We start from the raw sequence: 19,722 nt of genomic DNA, 5'->3' as shown, positions 1-19,722 counted from the left end.
CTTATTACAACAGAAACTGTTCATTGTTCTGTTTTTAGTTTTCCCCAGGTGAATCTTACAGGCAGCTAGTTGCGCATACATCAAAATCAAAACAAACAAAAAATGGACTAGGAGAGCAGAAAAAGTCATTGTGATTTGAATTAGAAGGCCTCTAGGAAGAAAAATTTGAAACACGATGGGCATTGTATTGTTTCCAGTTTTGAACTGTGAAGGGCAGGAGAATTCAGTGAGGAGTAAATCTGTTCTACATGAGGGGAAAACATGAGGAAAGATAAGATAAGCAGGTGTGTTTGTGGGAGCATCAGTATGTAGTTTGAATGAATCCAAGTGTTTGTGTTAGAAAATGGTAAGAAAAAAGTTGGATAGGAGGTTGAGTTATCATGCAGACCGTATTTACCTGGTACCATATAAGGGTTTTGAATTATCTTGTAATAAATAGGACTCTTTTGGCACATTTTGAGAAGGGAAATGATATAAAATAGCATTTAGGAATATTAATTAGTTGGTATTATGCAGGATAAGTTTGAGAGGTTAATTAGGGTATTCATTACATTTGGGCGAAATAACTTTGGAGTTAGAATTGGAAATAAGCTATAGATGTGAATAATTATATGAACAGAAGTTAATAGAGGGGAGACTTGAAGTAGAAATAATAATCCTGGATTTGATTCCAGGCATTGCATAATAATAATAATAATAATAACTGATGGGCTTTTAAGATGTGTATTATTGAAGCATACTATATATATCAATTTTTTTTAGCATTGGGGAATAAGCCAGTATAGGCAAATGCTATACCTGAGCTAGGCCCCAGCCCCAATTCATTTTTTTTAAGTGTACAACTGGGTGAATTTTGACAAATGCATGCAATCTTGTAACCATTACTACAGTCTTTATATAGAATATTTCTGTCATCCCACAAAGTTCCCTTGTACATCTCCACAGACAAATCAACCTCTGGTCTATTTCCTATTACTTTAGTGTTTTCTTTGTTTTTGCAGTTCCTTATCAACAGATCTTATGTCTTCTGTGTTTGGGTTCTTTTAGTTAGCATAGTACTTTTGAAATTTTTCTATGTGTTGCATGTGTCAGAAGTTTCTTCTTTATTGCTGTGTAATAATCTGTTGTATGGATTAGGTACCACAGTTATTTATCTATTCATCACATGATGGGCTTGGTATTGGTTCCACTTTTGGGCTGTAATGAATAAAGCTGCCCTAAACATTACTGTATAAGTTTTATATGGATATAGTTTTCATTTCTCTTGGGTATATGTATGTAAGAGTGGGGTTGTTAGGACATAAGGTATAACTGTATGATTGACTTTATAAGAAACTACCAAACTGTTTTCCAAAATGTCTATATCACTTTGTATTCCTCTCAGTGATATACAAGATGTCAAAGTGCTCTGCATCCTTGTTTATGGTTGGTATTATCAATCTTCAGTTTTAGCCAATCTGAAGTTTGAAGGCAGAAAAATGGTGAGGGTAAACAAAATGGGAATGTCAAGGGGAAAAATGAATTTGGAGACAGATGTCAGTGCAAACATTGATTTCAGTTTGGTGTATTGAGATTAAGGTGTCTCCATCTAAAAAGTGACCCCTTAGGCTCTATAAATTCTCTTACAGAATTTTTCTAGACATGTATAAGTTTGAAGATTAGCTCACTTCTTTGTGACTGTAGACAAGTTGCTTGTCCTTCGTAAGCTTTGGTTTTCCTATTTGCTGAATGTGAAATTAAAAAATGATAGTACTTACATAGGATCTAATACAAAGTTAACACTCAGTAAGTGGTGTCATCACACCGTCAACATCATGAATGGAATGTAAACATATACATTAAGCCTTTAGTAACTTGTGACTTCCAAATCTCTGTATTTTTTCCTTTCTGATTTATCGGCATTCATTCCTTATATGATACCCATACTGATTTTATTCAACACTAATCTTGGGGGGTTACTACCCTATTCTGATCCCTTCAGTGCTTCATTTTGTTTGCCTTGTTGGTGTATAAATAACTTAGTTAAGCCTTGACTACGGCCTCTGTTAGAAAGGTCTCTGTATAACCTGCGTTTTTCCTTTCTGCTGTCTATCACTGCTGTAGTTATTTGTTTAATCTTTCTCCTTTTCACAATACTATAAAATCCATAAGGCCAGCATGTGGTAAATGCTCAGTAAATTTAATTCGTTGAATAATTATCTTGTAAGATCCTTGAAAATAAGAACTTTTCACTGAAAATATTTTGATATTTTAACATTACTTTGTATAGCATTAGTCTTATGAAATTATTTATTTATTTTTGTTGCTGGAGATCATACCCAGGGAGGGCCTCACAAATGGGCTAAGCATGTAGTCTACCACGGAGCTGCAGTCTCAACCCTTAACAGATACTTCTGAATCTAAATAGCAGTTTGCAATAAACTATGTAATTTAGTAGAATTATTGGGTCATATAAGATAAAGAGTTTAAAAAAATTGTTTTAGCATACTCCATTATGAAGTAATACTTTATGGAAAAATTAGAAAACAAAAGAAGCAAAAAAAAAATTTAAGAGTTTTATAACATATTATTTAGTCTCCAGGTTTTGGAGTAGTTTGTATTTTTTATTTTATCATTGATTTCTAATTTCATTCCATTGTGATCTGATAGAATGCAAGGTAGTATTTCTTTTTTGGTACTTGCTAAGAGTTGCTTCGTGACATAACATAAAGTATTTTAGAGAAGGATCCATGTGTTGCTGAGAAAAAAAGTGTATTCACTTGTGATGGATGGAATATTCTATATATATGTCTGTTAAGTCTAAATAATTGATTATATTATTGAGTTCTATGGTTTCTTTGTTCAGTTTTTGTTTGGAAAATTTATCCAGTGGTGAGAGAGGTGTCTAAAAGTCACCCAGTACTATTGTGTTGTGTTTTATTTGAATCCTGAAGTTGAGAGGGTTTGTTTGATGTATGTAGATGCTCCATTATTTGGGGGCATAAATATTTGTGATTTTTATAACTTCTTGATTTATGGTTCCCTTAAGCAATATGAAATGTCCTTCTTTATCCCTTCTTACTAACTTCAGCTTGAAGTCCACTTTATCTGATATGAGGATGGAAACTTCCGCTTTTTTACTGAGTCCATGTGCATGGTATGTTTTTTCCCATCCTTTTACCTTCAGTTTGAGGATGTCTTCTCCTATGAGTCTTTTGAAGGCAGCATATTGTTGGGTCTTTTTTAAAAATCCCATCTGCCAGTCTGTGTCTTTTTTTTTTTTTTTTTTTTTTTTTTTTTTTGTGGTACTGGGGATCGAACTCAGGTCCTTGTGCTTGCGAGGCAAGCACTCTACCAGCTGAGCTATCTCCCCAGCCCCAGTCTGTGTCTTTTGATTAATGAGTTTAGGCCATTAACATTCAGGGTTATTATTGAGATATGATTGTATTCCTGGTCATTTTGGCTTATTTTCAGTTTTTAACTTGACTTGATTTCTCCTTTGATTGGCTATTCATTTGTATAGTTCCTCCCTTTGCTGACTTGTAGTTTTGTTTTTCACTTTCTCCTAAAGGAATATTTTGCTGAGAATGTTTTGTGGTACAGGCTTTCTATTTGTAAATTCTTTTAACTTTTGTTTATCATGGAAGGTTTTTATTCATCATCAAATCTGAAGGTTAGTTTTGCTGGATATGAAATTCTTGGTTGGTGTCCATTTTCTCTCAGAGTTTGGTATATATTGTTCCAGTCCCTCCTAGCTTTTAGGGTCTGGGCTGAGAAATTTGCTGATATCTGTATTGGTTTTCCCCTATATGTAATCTGGTACTCTTCTCTCATGGCCTTTAAAATTCTATATTTATTTTGTATACTGGACATTTTCATCATAATGTACCTTGGTGTGGATCTGTTGTAATTTTGTACATTTGGGGTCTTGTAAGCCTCTTGTATTTGATTTTGCATTTCATTCTTCAGGTTTGGGAAATTTTCTGATATTATTTCATTGATTAGGTTGTTCATTCCTTTGGTTTGTCTCACTGTGCTTCCTCAATGCCAGTAATTCTTAAATTTGGCCTTTTCATGTTATCCCATAACTCTTAGAGGTTCTCTTCATGATTTCTTACCAGATTCTCTGTGTAGTCAGCTTCATTTTCAAGATTAAATGTTTTGTATTCATTGTCTGAGGGTCTGTCTTCCAAATGATCTATTCTGTTGATAATGATTTCTATTGAGTTTTTAATTTGGTTTATTATTTCCTACATTTCAAGGATTTCTGCTTGTTTTGTTTTTTTTTTTTTCAGAATCTTTCTTTATTGAAATCTTTTGCTTCCTGCATTTGCTCTTTTAACTCTTTATTGAAGTGATCTTTTGTTGCCTGCATTTGCTTTCTTATATCATCCTTTACTTTGCAAATCATTTTAATTATGTACATTCTGAACTCCTTTTCTGACATTTCTTCTATATAATGTGCTATTGAATGACACATGAATAGCAGAAGATATCAGGGAGGAGATAAAAGAAATGTTTAGGGCCAAACAAGAACACCAGTACAACATAACAAATTCTCTGGGACACAGTGAAAGCAGTACTAAGAGGAAAGCTCACTTGCACTGATTCAATCACTAAAAGAATAAAAAATCAACAAATAAATGACCTAACATTACATCTCCAAACTCTAGAAACTAAAGAACAGATTAACACCAAAAGTAGCAAAAGGGAGGAAATAATTAAAATCAGAGCTGAAATCAATGAAATTGAAAGAAAAGAAACAATTGAACAAATTGACAAAACAAAAAGTTTGTTCTTTGAAAAAAATAAAATTGGTAAACCCTTAGCCACACCAAAAAAAAAGGAGAGAGAAAACTCAAATTACTAAAGTTTGTGATGAAAAAGAAAATATCATGATGGACACTATTGAAATACAAAACATAACTAGAATCTATTTTGAAAATCTATACTCCAACAAAATAGAAAATCTCAAAGACATTAACAAATTTCTAGAGACATGTGACTCCCCAAATTGAATCAGGAGGACATACACAATTTGAACAGATCAGTTTCAAGCAATAAAATAGAAGACGCCATCAAAAGCCTACCAACCAAGAAAAGCCTGGGACCAGACAGATTCTCAGCCCAGTTCTACAAGACCTTCAAAGAACTAATACCAGTACTCCTAAAAGTATTCATGAAATACAAAAGGAGGGAAACCTTCCAAACTCATTCTACGAAACTAGTATCACCCTGATACCAAAAGTAGACAAAGACAATTAAGGAAAGAAAACTTCAGACCAATATCCCTGATGAAACAGATGCAAAAATTCTTAACAAAATTCTGGCAAATACAAAAACATATTAAGAAGATAGTGCGCCATGATCAAGTGGGGTTGATCCCAGGGTTGCAAGGTTGGTTCAGTATCTATAAATTAATAAATGTAATTCATCACATCAAAAGTCTTAAGAATCATATGATCACTTCAATAGATGCAGAAAAAGCATTTGATAAAATACAGTACCCCTTCATGCTCAAAACATTAGAAAGTATAGAGATAGTAGGAACATACCTCAACATTGTAAAGGCTATGCTAAACACAAGGCCAACATCATACTAAATGGAGAAAAATTGAAAGCATTCCCTCTAAAAACTGGAGCAAGTCAGTGATGTCCTCTTTCACCACTTCTATTCAACATTATCCTTGAAACTCTAGCCAGAGCAATTAGATTAAAGAATTTAAAGGGATACGAATAGGAAAAGAAGAACTATCACTACTTGCTGACAACATGTTTCTATTTTTAGAGGATCCAAAAAACTCCACCAGAAAACTTCTAGAACTAATAAATGAGTTCAGCAAAGAGCAAAGATATAAAATCAACACTCGTAAATCTAATGCATTTCTATTCACAAGTGATGAATCCTCTGAAAGACAAATTAGGAAAACTACCCCGTTCACAATAGCCTCCAAGAAAATAAAAAACTTGGAAATCAGTCCAACAAAAGAGGTGAAAGATCTCTACAATGAAAACTACAGAACACTAAAGAAAGAAATTTAAAGAAAACCTTAGAAGATGGAAATATCTCCCAAGTTCTTGGATAGGCAGAATTAATATTGTCAAAATGACCATACTACTGAAAGTGCTATACAGATTCAATGCAATTCCAATTAAAATCCCAATTACATACCTCATAGAAATAGAGAAAGCAATCATGAAATTCATTTGGAAAAATAAGAGACCCAGAATAGCCAAAGCAATCCTTAGCAGGAAGAATGTAGCAGGAGGTATCACAGTACCAGACCTTAAAGTATGCTGTACACCAGTAGTAACAAAACGGCATGGTATTGGCACGAAAATGGGCAGGTGGACCAATGGTACAGAATAGAAGACAGAGACAAAACCACATAAGTACAGTTCTCTCATACTAGACAAAGTAGTCAAAAACATACAGTGGAGAAAAGATAGCCTCTTCCACAAATGGTGCTGGGAAAACTGGAAATCCACATGCAGTAAAATGAAATGAAACCCCTATCTCACTCTGCACAAAACTCAAATCAAAATGGATCAAGGACCTATGAATTAGACCAGAGACCCTGCACTTAATAGAAGAAAAAGTGGGCCCAAATCTTCATCATTTTAGCTTAGGACCTGACTTCCTTAACAAGAGTCCCCAAGTGCAAGAAAAAAACAAGAATCAATAAATGGGATGGATTCAAACTAAAAAGCTTTCTCTCAGCAAAGGAAACAAAAACATCAAGAGAGAACTACATAGTGAGAGAAAATCTTTACCACATACACTTCAGATAGAGCACTAATCTCCAGAATATATAAAGAACTCAAAAAACTTAACACCAGAAATTCAAATAACCCAATCAATAAATGGGCTAACGAACTGAGCAGACACTGCACAGAAGATACACAATTGATAAATATATGAAAAAATGTTCAACATCTCTAGTAATTAGAGAAATGCAAATCAAAACTACCCTAAGATTTCATCTCACTCCAATGAGAATGGCTTTTATCAAGAATATAAGCAACAATAGGTGTTGGTGAGAATGTGGGGGAAATGATACACTCATATTTCTTGTGGGATTGAAATTAGTGCAGCTACTCTGGAAAGCAGTATGGAGATTCCTTAGAAAACTTGAAATAGAATCACCATTTGATCCAGCTATCCCATTCCTTGGCCTATACCTAAAGGACTTAAAATCAGCATACTACAGTGGTGCAGCCACATCAGTGTTTATAGCAACTCAGTTCACAATAGCTAGATTGTGGAACCACCTAAGATACCCTTCAATAGATGAATGGATAAAGAAAATGTGGTATATATACACAATGGAATATTACTCAACCATAAAGAAGAAAATCCTGGATTTGCTGGTAAATGGATGGAGCTGGAGAAAATCACGCTAAGCAAGATAAGCCAATTCCAATAAACCAAAGGCCAAATGTTTTCTCTGACAAGTGGATGATGATACAGATGGGTGGGGGGCGATAATGGAAGAATGGAGGAACTCTGGATTGTGTGGAGGGAATTGAGGGGAAGGGAGGGGGCAAGGGATAGGAAAGATGATGGAATGAGACAACATCATTACCCTATGTGTATGTATGATTACACGAATTGTGTGACTACATCATGTACAACCAGAGAAATGAAAGGAGGTACTCAAAAAAAAAGTGTTTTATGATTTTGGCAGAGGCTTTCAGATTGCTTTTTAAAGATATTTAATTGGTATGTTCTTAGTAGTGTTTAAGCAGTTCTATTCTCATCTGTATGAATTTATAATTTAATAGGTAAAATTGCTATCTTATTTAAATTCTTTTTGATTTGTTAATCATTTCCCCCTCTGAATTTTGATATTGCTTTTTTCCATTTCTATTCAATGCATCCACTCAGATATTTACTCTTATATTCCTGCCATAACTATTTTTCTTTTGTACCTTGAATGTACTTCATATGTGGGAAGCCTAGACTTCATTAGATTTGTCTATGAGTTTTTATATACTTTCCAGTTCTCTCTCTCCCTCTGCAAATCCCTACTATGAGGGTGAAACTATCCCTCACATATTCATAGACTATTTGTAAGAACCCAGAAAACCACGCCGGACACGGGAACTCACATAAGGGAGTTTATTAAACACACAGAGTGTCTCTCTGCAGGGTAAGTGAGAAAATGAGAGGAAAAGAGAGAACGCACACGCAGGAGAGAGAGAAATGGAGGAGACAGCATGAAAGCGAGGAGGAGAGAGAGAGGCATGAAAGCGAGGAGGAGAAGAGAAAAATGGCGGGGAGCTACCCTTAAGCAGTCAGATTCCGCGGGTTAACAGGATCAATAATGGAGAAGTATACTTGCAAGCTGACTGATGAACCAATAGCTAGCTAGGATGTTCACAGACTGACAAGTAGTTGGGAGGTGGGGAAATGACTTCAGCAGAAAGGGCGGGGGATCAGCTTTATATTATGTTACATTCTCCTGTTTCTGTTTTTATAAGATCTTTTTAACCCCCTTATTTCTCCTTCCTACCTACGTGACTAGACCTGGTTTTGCAGGTGAGATGTAAAAAGTCCATTCTCCCAGGGGCAGTCTTCAACTTCCAGACTTCCAGAGGCAGATGACTTTCATGGACTTCATTTCCTCGATTTGACTAATCCCCTATTTCTACACTAACTGCCTGTCCCCAATTCTGGCTTCATTCCCCCCTCTAGTTTTAGGAACTCCTTTATTGCTGTAGCAAAAGGGGGGCGATGACTGCTCTGGCTTCTTCGAGCTGGAAGGGGGAAGTGTGGGGCAAGCAGTTTGGATTTCCCTTTCTAGAAATCGGGTCATTGAGGGGTCCATGGTAGAAGTCTGGTTGGGGAAGAACAGGTTGTAAAGGCATCTGAGGATGGGTGCTTCTATAAGAGAACAACAAAAAGATATGAGTACTGAAATGAGATTAGTACAAGATAAATGTTGCAGAATCTGGAATATGCCAATGAATATCATGAAGGTGACAGAAGTCAATAATCCCTCACCAGGGGGTGGAAGAACTGAGATGTTGTTCCCATAACAAGGCCTAGCAAAGGCTGGAGAGGACAAGGCCTTTATTTGGGAACTTTAAACCCAACATTTAGTAGAGATCTCTATATTTCTGTTACTAGCAAACATAGATTAAGCTTTCCTGTGTCTGTCGGCCTTAAACTGACTAAAAACTTCTGACTCTGGCAGTTCTCTTGATAATTATAAGGCACATCTCTCTTTTGTAGCTTTTAGTCTTTATTCTAGTGGGGGAACACAAGTGTACATCTTGAGTTACATTTAACTTATTTCTTTTAAATGTCCAAGAATGGCTATATTATGGTTTTAACTGTTTGCTAGGTGTCTAAGATCAAACTGGTCAAAGTGACCTGTTCCTGTCAAAGAGTCAGCTGAGTTCCCACAGGGGTCACTCATAGAGAACTTGAGAGCAGCTTCTTAGCTTTTGTGCCATCTGTTAGGCAGTGTCTCCTGGATGAGGTAGCTTTCCTTGTAAGCACCAGGGATGTCTCCCTTTTTCCATGACCCTCCTCTACAGCAAGACTGATTGGCTTTTCATCCTCTAGTGGCCTCATCAATCTCCTTGATCGGGAGGTCAGGTGACCCAGAGTTTCAAAGCTCCTTAGAGAAGTCCTCTTGTTCCCTGGGTTCAGGCTGACTTTGAGGGCAAGATACTGGTTTCTTCTTGGCCTCTAATCTCAATCTCTAAGTTTGATTTTAACCCATCCAGCAAGCCAGTCTCACCAGTCATAAAGTAAGAGTGCTGGGCTTTAATTTCAATGTCTATGACTTTACAGTTATTTACCCCCTTTTATCTAATTGGAGTCTACATTATGTGTACTATAGGTGATGCCTTACTATTTCAAGTGAATTTATGGTGTTTGCTCTTGAAGCAGTACTTATGCAAAATATTAAATCAGGCAACAGCTAGAGTTTACAAGGAAAATACAAAATGGAATCACCAACAGTAAAACATTCAGTTTATGCAATAGCTATCCTGAATTTTGGCTGAGTTATTAATTATATCCCCTGTTTGAGATCACAGTAATCTTTACAACAAACATTAAACTTTTGAACACAACTTTAAATAGGTTAAAGTCTGGCTTACTTTGGAGTCATTCTAACATGCAGCAGGGTGAGAGGGGAGGCAGAGCCTTATCTCAGGTAAGGCGGGGCTCTTTACAAATCTTAAGTGTTCTAATTCTGATGTTGATCTTTACTCCTTTCTTAAATGTCATTTTAAGAAGTTTACATATATTGATTCCTGAGTCTATATGAACATTAGTTAACACAGTTTAACATTATATCTAAAACATGAATTAAAGAAAGGCTGAGAGAGCTTTTAACTTTGCTTTTGTGTGGCAAAGTGGCAAAATGCTTTCATGTTTTACGATATTAACCTTTAAACAAATCAGGCTCTCACTAAGTTTTAGAAATACATTTACATTTAAATTTTTTATCTCAATGTAAAAAGTAACAAATTTTACATATACCCTATTGATGACAGGTCCTATAATAGAACATTAAATGATAGAAATAAATCCCCAATAACATTTACTCTTATAAGATTAAAATTATTATTACAGACAAATTTAATTTGGAGAATAGCTGCTTGATAAATTTTCTGCTTTAAAGGCTTGTATACGTGGAAAATATGAACACATTTAGTATCTGTAACATAGTACAGTACCTTTTTTAAGACTAGTTGTTCTGAGGAATAGAACTTAACAGACATATTAAATTTTACCAATTATGGAAACACCAATAATGTTTAAGTATGTTGTTCCATGGAATTTAAGGAGTTGAGAGTACTTGATGTTATTTAATAATTAGCATTTTAACTTTGTAAATTAATCACATGTCTCTAACAAACACATTTGAGTAATCCCATACATGTCAACTCTAATTCCCTCATCTTATTGTAAAAAAAAAAAAAAAAAAAAAGATATCAGACAAGTGTACCAACACTATTCCTATGTAACATCTCCTCAGTAGAATAACTCCTGTCCTAGAAATAACTCTTTACCTTGCCTGACATCTGATTCTTACTGTAATTCTATAACCTGGAGTGAAGGTCCCAGTTTGCAGATCTGGCAAAATGGGAAAAATAGGGACAATTTAGTATGTATGTTGTGTGTTTCTATGTATGTTTAATACATATGCATGTTTGTGCTTAAGAATGCCAACGGTTATTCTTGAGATTGTTGTTCTGAAATGATGCTTTCAACTTGCTTTATTTAGCATAATAAAAAGTTTGCCACCATGTGTTAGATCCAGAATTACTTTTGAAACTTACTAAATTGTAAAATTTATATATATGGGAACCAAAGTGGTATGCACCTTTAATCGCAGCTACTAAGGAGGCTAGTCTAGAGGATTGCTTCAGGTAATGAGTTCAAGGCCAGCCTGGGCAGATTAGCAAGACCTTATCTCATTAAAATAATAATAATTAATAAATAAGGGAACTACCACTTCACCTCACACCTTAGTAATTTCTTGGTAGTGATGGGATAGTAATAGTGTTTTGACCACTGGAAAGTCAAGAGTAGAGTCGTAGCTTATGTTGGGATTAGGGTTTTCAGCAATAGTATGGAATGCAAACAGCATTTGCTTATTTGCAAATCACATAGAAAGGGATGGCACCCTGTCCTCGATCTCAGTAAATCTAGCATCATCATTTTTTCTCCCAAGCACTAGAGTAGATCACTGTTTCTTTACATGGAAACAAGCAGTTAGCTTTTATTTAAGGGCCATGTGGCATTAAAATGTCCCTCTTTAACATTTAGAATTACACTTGCATTGAGAGGTATTCACTGTGAGGACTGAAACCAAATGAGTTCATAGAAGTTCACACCTTATACCTCATGCTCGCCACAAGCCTGCTGTAGCCCAGGGGCATGTTGGTAGGCGGAGTCCTTAGCACTGTTTTTTCTCTTCCCAACCCCTTACCCCACCTTTCTCTCTCTTTGAGCCTTTTCTTCATCCCTGACTACCACACTGAAAGAAATGCGGTAGGGAGGCATTAGAAGGATGCTTATAAGGTGTAACTGAATATAAGTGAGTAAATTTAAAAGTCCAAAATGAGACTTAAAGGCTTAGCTAATATATGTTCATGTGTGCACACACACACACAATTTTTTTAAACTTTTTTGCAGGGGGTAGGGTATACCAGTTACTCAGGGGCACTCCACCACTGAGCCACATCCCCAGCCCTATTTTGTATTTTATTTAGAGACAAGGTCTCACTGAATTGCTTAGTGCCTTGCTTTTGCTGAGGCTGTCTTTGAACTCATGATCCTCCTGCCTCAGCCTCCTGAGCCACTGGAATTATGGTGTGCCACCATGCCTGGCACAAATTTTTTTTTTTTTTAATGGTTCTGACAGTTGAACCCAGAGCCTCACACATCTATCATTGAGCCACATCCCCAGCTTATTTAAATCACTCATGCCAAGCTTATATAAGAACTTTAGAATCCATGTAAATTTATATCTGAAATATGAGTTCTTTATAGAGTGATCAGTCAGTCAAAAGGCTCCATAAGGTATCATCTGAATAATGGAATCTACAGGAACTAGTTTGTTTTGACATTGTTTTACTCTTTTAAAAGGATTTATTTAAAAAGGAGTAAGACCTCACAAGAAGTTGCAAATATAGTAAAGAAGACCCTTCTGCCTACCACCCAACTTCTCCAGTGGTAATATCTTATACACTGCAGTTACAAAACTAGGAAATACACATTTACACAATACACCTAACCAGACAACAGACCTTATTCAGCAGATTTCACCAGTTTTTGATACCAGCGTTTTTGTTTTGTGTTTTTGTTTTTGATTCCAGAGTTGCTTTACTACTGAGTCATATCCACAACCTGTTTATTTTGAGACAGGCTCTTGCTCAGTTGCTGAGGGTCTTGCTACATTACTGAGGCTGGCTTTGAACTTGTAATCCTTCTGCCTCAGCCTCCTGAGCCCCTGGGATTACAGGCATGAGCCACCATGCCTGGCTGATTTCACCAGCTTTTGTATGCACTCATTTATCATTTTTTCTGTTTACGTGTGTAATTATGTACAGTTAAAAATAATTTTAAGCATAGTTTTAGAATTACAGAAAAGTTACAATATAGAACTGGGCACAGCAATGCACACCTTTGTAATCCCAGTGATCTGGGAGGCTGAGGCAAGGGGATCTCAAACCTCTGCAACTTGGTGAGACATGTCTCAAAATAAAAAATAAAAAGTGCTGGGGATGTAGCTCAGTTGTAAAGCATCCCTGGGTTCAATTTCAAATTCCAAAAGAAGTAAAATTAAACAAGATAATACAAAGAGTTCTCATATAGTCCTCACCCACTAACCCCAGTTAATATCTTACATTCATGTAGTATGTTTGTTATAATGAGGAACTGACATTGGTATGTTATCAATAATTAAACTCCAAACTTTATTTGGACTTTACTATTTTCCCCTAATGTACTTTTTCAGTTTCTAGATCCTATCCATCATACCACAACTCATTTACTCATTGCATCTTTAGGCTGGTGTGGACTATGACAGGTTTTCAGATTTTTCCCTTATTTTTGAAAATCTTGACAGCTTTGAAGAACTTTTTTTGTAGACTTTCACTTTGGTCTGTTTGATGTTTTTCTCATGGCAGGGCTAGTGTTATAGGCATTTGAGAGGAAGACACACAGAGGTGAAATGCAGTTTTTATCATGTATCAAGACTATATCAAGGACATGTCATCAGTATGACGTATCATTATTCCTGTTGATGTCACCTGACTGAGATAAAGTTGGGCAGGTTTTCTATTGCAAAGTTACTTTGTTCTCTTCTGACTCTGAGCTGTGAAAGCAAGTCACTAAGCACAGCTTATTATGCAAGGTATAGGGAAACTTAACTTCAACCTTCTGTAGGGACTTATCTACAAAAATTATCTGAATTCTTCTAATAGATCTTTTAAAACTTTATGGAAACAGCATGAGTACTAAATTAGTCTAATATGTCTTTTCTTTGCAGGGTGGGAAATCCCGTAAGCACCGGAAGGATCGACTACAAGATTTAATTGACATAGGCTTTGGCTATGATGAAACTGATCCATTTATCGATAATTCAGAGGCTGTGAGTAATATGTCTTTTTTTTCCCCAATCAATTTAATATTTATTAAATATTAAATACATACAACAGAAGATCTATACTTTAGTTAGGCCAAATGTCCATGCGTAAAACTGTTAAGAGAAGTAGAAGAGTATATGAATAAATGCAGAAATTAAAGAGCAGAGGTGAAAACTGCCCTCTGAGTTTAGAAAATGAGGGACCAACCTGTACTGGACTCTCTAGGAAATGTCTTAGAGAAAAGAAACTTATACTTAAATATAGCAAGCTATACACATTCATTCCCCTGATACTGCCTTAAAGTGAGATAATTTCTTTTTTTATTTAATTTTTTTAAATTTATTGTACACAAATGGGGTACATGGGTTTCATTTCTCTGGTTGTACATGAAGTAGAGTCACACTGTTTGTATAATCACACATGTACATAGGGTAATGACATTTGTCTCATTCTATTATCTCTCCTTCTCCCCACCCTCTCCCCACCCCACATTTCCCTGTACTCAATCCAAAGTTCCTCCATTCTTCCCTTACTCTCCCCACCATCCCCTATTATGTATCATCATCCACTTGTCAGAGAAAACATTTGGCCTTTGGGTTTTTTGGATTGGCTTGTCTTACTTGGCATGATTTTCTCCAACTCTATCCATTTACTTGCAAATGCCAGGATGTTTTCTTCTTTTTCCTTTGTGTACATATACCACATTTTCTTTATCCATTCATCAGTTGAAGGGTATCTATGTTGGTTCCACAATCTGTTGTGAGTTGAGCTGCTATAAACATTGATGTGGCTGTATCTCTGTAGTGTGCTGATTTTAAGTCCTTTGGGTATAGGCCAAGGAATAGGATAGCTGGGTCAAAAGGTGGGTCCATTCCAAGTTTTCTAAGGAATCTCCACACTGCTTTCCAGAGAGGCTGCACTAATTTGCAGCCCCACCAGCAAATGTATGAGTGCACCTTTTTCCCCACATCCTCACCAACACCTATTGTTGCTTGTATTCTTGATAATAGCCATTCTCATTGGAGTGAGATGAAATCTTAGGGTAGTTTTGGTTTTTATTTAGTAATATGTCTTTTAATATAGTAGCTAATTTATTGGGATAGTAGAAGTCAAGGGTAACTTAACTAGCTCAACAAATGTGTTCTTTTGTGCTTTTTAAAACCATGTTTACTGCTTAAAGATTTAAAACTTTTTAAAGAATACTGCAAATTTAAAATTTTGTAACGTTGGGTTGACTCACAATGGGTCGTTATACTACTGTACTAGACCAGGTTTTGGCAAACATCTTTTTCTGTAAAAGCCACTTGGTAAGTGTTATAGACTTTGGGTCATACGGTGCTGTAACAGCTACTCTGCCATTATAGTGTGAGAGCAGCCACAGACAATATTTAAGCAAATGAGTTTGGCATTTGTAATAAAATTTTATCGATGAAGTCTGCAATTTAAATTCATGTAATTTATTTATTATTTTATATCTTTCTCTCTTTCTCTTTGTCTCTTTTGTGCTGGGGCTCACACCAAGGTCTTCACGTAGGTCAGGCAAGAGCACTCCCAAATTTTCATGTGTCATAGAATCTTCTCACTTTTTTCTTCAACCATTTAAAAAATCTAAAATTCTTTTTATTGGCAGCTATATTTGGTGGGCAATCATGGTTTGTTGACCTTGTACTAGATTGATGTTTTTGATAAGGTATGCTTATTCTCAGGTCCTGCAAGAATCTTGTGGATTATTTAGTAGATGCTTGTTTCCATACATGTGTAGTGAGCATTAATTCTGTCATTGCCCCTTGCCCAATCTAAGAAAGAAAACAAGTTTAAAAGAAGGGAAAATGAGGGCTGGGACTGGGCTCAGTGGCAGAGTGCTTGCCTAGCATGTGTGGGGCACTGGGTTCCATCCTCAGCACCACACAAAAATTAAGGCATGTTGTCCACCTACAACTACAAAAAAAAAAAAAAAAAAATCTTTTTTAAAAATAAAGAAAAGGAAAAAACAATGGTTTAATACTGAAGACCTTCATATTAAACAAATGGTTCCTAATCAGGGGTAAAAATTTTGGGATTCTTGTCTTAACTCAGACTTAATGAATTAGAATTTCTAGAGGTGAGGCTTCAGAGATTTTTGGTATTTTTTGTTATCTTTTTAGTAAAACAAATATATGGTACATTGGTATATTGATTACCACCAATTTATTACTATTCATTATGATAAAATAACAAACACAAGATGATTATAAAGTAGAAAATATCTAAAAAACTTCTCTCCCAAGAGGTCAAACACTGTTTTAAGCTTATGTATAGCTGTCTGTAAATTTCCATGAAAGTAAACATACAACCTATATATCCTTTAAGGTAAATAACAGAATTAAGATCATTATATATATCATATTTTAAATTTTGTTTTTCTATTACAATATAGCATACTTTAATATTTTCATATTAGAATTGAGATATATTCCTTTTAATCATTGTTGGCGATATACCTAAATTGCATAATTATTTAACCAGTCCTAGTCAATGTGTATCTAAATTGTTTCTGGTGTCATGTGTTTACAAATAGTTGAGCATATTATTTGCATTTATCTGCTTAAGTAAATGTGTATGCAGTGTATTTATAGAGTACAACTATGTGGGTAGGTTAACTTTCTAGCAGTGGAATTTATTGGTCCAATGGTATTTTCATCTTGAATTTTTATTGATATTCCCAAACTTTGGGCAGGTATATTTTGAAATGACTTTGAAGATGAGACCAAGCAATCTTGGTGCTACTTGATTGAAGTTAATTTGGCAGACATTTATAAAATACACTTAATGTTTAAATTGCTGTATGCCTTACTACAACAGTGGTTTCAGCCTTTATTGCCAGTCGGTTTTGATCAAATCCTATAGCTTTTCTACTGAAATTCTCTTTCTCTACTAAAAGGAAGAGGGATTTGGAACATTTCATAAGGATTTTCGTAGTCTCTTGATCTTGTAGCAAATGAATGAGGGCATTCCCGTTTTGCCTTAGGGAATATGTTCTTCTGTTCTTGTCTGTGTATTAGAGTAATCTAATCTCTGGGACTATAATATCCTATACAGGGTACAGTAATTACTTAGGGTATACAGAGTGACACTATTTAATTTCTACACTACTCACAAATTAGCATGTCTTTTGCCTGTGGTTACGGTGCTTTCTTGTATAGTCGATGACAAATCTTATATAGGTAAGAGAGTGATAGGAAAGTTGTCCAGCATGATGCACACTGAATACCCTGTCATACTTACAAGTCTTTTCTGGTGTCCTGACTAAATATAACATATCAGTAGTGCCCTTTGGACTAGGGATTCCTTTCTATTACCAAAAAGGTCGACAGCCAGTGTGGGTGTGGGTTTCAAGAGTCTTGACTATGATTTGGAACTCAAGACAGAAGTCCTAGATTCTAGTTCTCCATCAGTTTCTAACTCACCATGTAACCAGGAGCAGGTCTTAGAGCATCACTTGGTTTTCTCTGCCATGATTTGCCCAGAATTATTCTGAGGCCCACATAAGGTAAAGAATGTAAACATGCTGAAACAGAAAGCAAATATAAAGCATTAGCTTTATATTATAAAGTTATAGTGTTAACATTATATGCAGATTTTAAATTCTGAATAACCCATAAAGGAACTTACTCATGGTTAAACATGTATGCATGCTTACATAAATAACTTTTTAAGAAAAAATAATAAGCTTTATGTTTTAGCGCAGTTATAGAGTCACAGACAACTTGAGCAGAAAGTACAGAGAACATCCATATATACCCTGCCCACCCCACACCCTCCCTCCCTTATCAGTATTCTACATCACAGTCATTCATTTGTTGTAATTGAGGAACCCAACATTGATCCACCAGTATCACCAAAATCCATACTTCACATTAGTGTTCCCACCTGAGGTACAGTCTGTGAGTTTGAACAAATGTATAGTGATGTGTATCCACCGTTATAGTATATACAATATATAGTATGATATTATAGTAGTTATACTTTCCTAAAAATCCTGTGTTCTGCCCATTCATCCCCCCCCCTTCTCTCCCAGCCTATGCAACCATTTAACTGTCTTCACAGGTTTGCCTTTTCCTTAATAGTTGAAATCTAAAGTATATAGACTTTCATATATAATCTTAATTTTAATAACTTCTTTTGTAGCATTTAGAATATTTTTAAATAAAGTATTTACAAACTGACTTTTGCAAGCTATAATTGGATTATAGGTCTATTTAAGAGTATGACTAGTATTTTCAAAGAAAATGAAATCAAATAGATTAGGAGTTATCATAGATTATGTAATTTTTGTTGTGTCTGTATATGCTTGTTTTTAAAAATTTGTTTTAGTTATAGATGGACATAATACTTTTTTTAAAAAATGTGTTCTAATTAGTTATACATGACAGTAGAATGCATTTTGACACATCATACATAACTAGAGATAACTTCTCGTTCTTCTGGTTATACATGATGTAGAATCACATAGGTCATGTAATGTATGTACGTAGGGTAATAATGTCTGATTCATTCTGCTATCCTTCCTACGTCCATACCCCTCCCCTCCCTTTACTTCCCTCTGCCTAATCCAAAGTACATCTATCTTTAGCCACCCCCACTTATTGTGAATTAGTATCTGCGTATCAGAGAAAACATTCAGCTTTTGGTTTTGGGGGATTGGCTTATTTTGCTTAGCATGATCTTTTCCAGCTCCATCCATTTACCAGCAAATGCTATAATTTCATTCTTCTTTAAGACTGAGTAATATTCCATTGTGTATATATTCCACATTTTCTTTATCCATTCATCTTTTGAAGGGCATCTAGATTGGTTCCGTAGTTTGGCTGTTGTGAATTGAGCTGCTACAAACATTGATGTGGCTGCATCACTGTAGTATGCTGATTATTTATTTTTGTGTGGCTGAGGCTCGAACCTAGTGCCTCACGTGTTCTAGGTGAGCACTCTACCACTGAGCCACAACCACAGCCCCATATGCTTGGTGTTGATGTGCAATGCATTTTCCACTGAGTTATGGGGAAGAAAATTTGAAAGCTATTGCTCTAATAAAGATAACTTAAAAAAAAATTTTAGGTGTTGATAGAACTTTATTTTATTCATTTATTTATATGTGGTGCTGAGAATTGAACCCAGTGCCTCACACATGCTAGGCAAGTGTTCTACCACTGAAACACAACCCCAGCCCCTAAAGATAATTTTTGCAGGTATAGTTATATAGTTAGTTACTAACACTTATAAGACAATGTAGGTCCCTATTTTTGAAGGGAAAAATCAAACTATAATACAGGTTGATTTGCAGAGTAATTTACTATCATTACCCTTAAAAAATTATTTTCTTCTTTTTATGCGCTAATTTAGATAATAAACAATTACAATCTAATCAGATGTTCCCTGTTTTTCTTATTGATTGTACAGTCAGTAAACTTTCCACATTTACAAATTATTTCATAAACAATAAAAATAATCTGGTGGGGCTGGGGAGATAGATCAGTCATGAGAGTGCTTGCCTTGTAAGCACAAAGCCCTGGTTTGATCCTCAGCACCCCAAAAACAAAAACAAAAAAAAAAAACTGGTTCTAATTAATTTTTAGAGTCACGTGCTAC

General features: G+C 35.4%; 1 protein-coding gene across 3 annotated transcripts in view; it reads left to right on the top strand.

Moving 5' to 3' along the window:
- The window catches only part of UBN2 (ubinuclein 2), an 88,256-nt gene that overhangs the window by 17,193 nt on the left and 51,341 nt on the right, over positions 1-19,722 (top strand). For all 3 annotated transcript variants that reach the window (XM_079150079.1, XM_079150080.1, XM_079150078.1), the window contains exon 3: positions 14,001-14,102. In XM_079150079.1, coding sequence (XP_079006205.1) covers positions 14,001-14,102 — 102 coding nt within the window. The remainder of the gene's footprint in view (positions 1-14,000; positions 14,103-19,722) is intronic.

Source organism: Sciurus vulgaris, assembly GCF_902686455.1.
Source record: "Sciurus vulgaris genome assembly, chromosome: 8".
Classification (NCBI taxonomy): Eukaryota; Metazoa; Chordata; class Mammalia; order Rodentia; family Sciuridae; genus Sciurus; species Sciurus vulgaris.
Note: the sequence above shows the minus strand (reverse complement) of the source record. Positions and strands in the feature narration are given on the sequence as shown.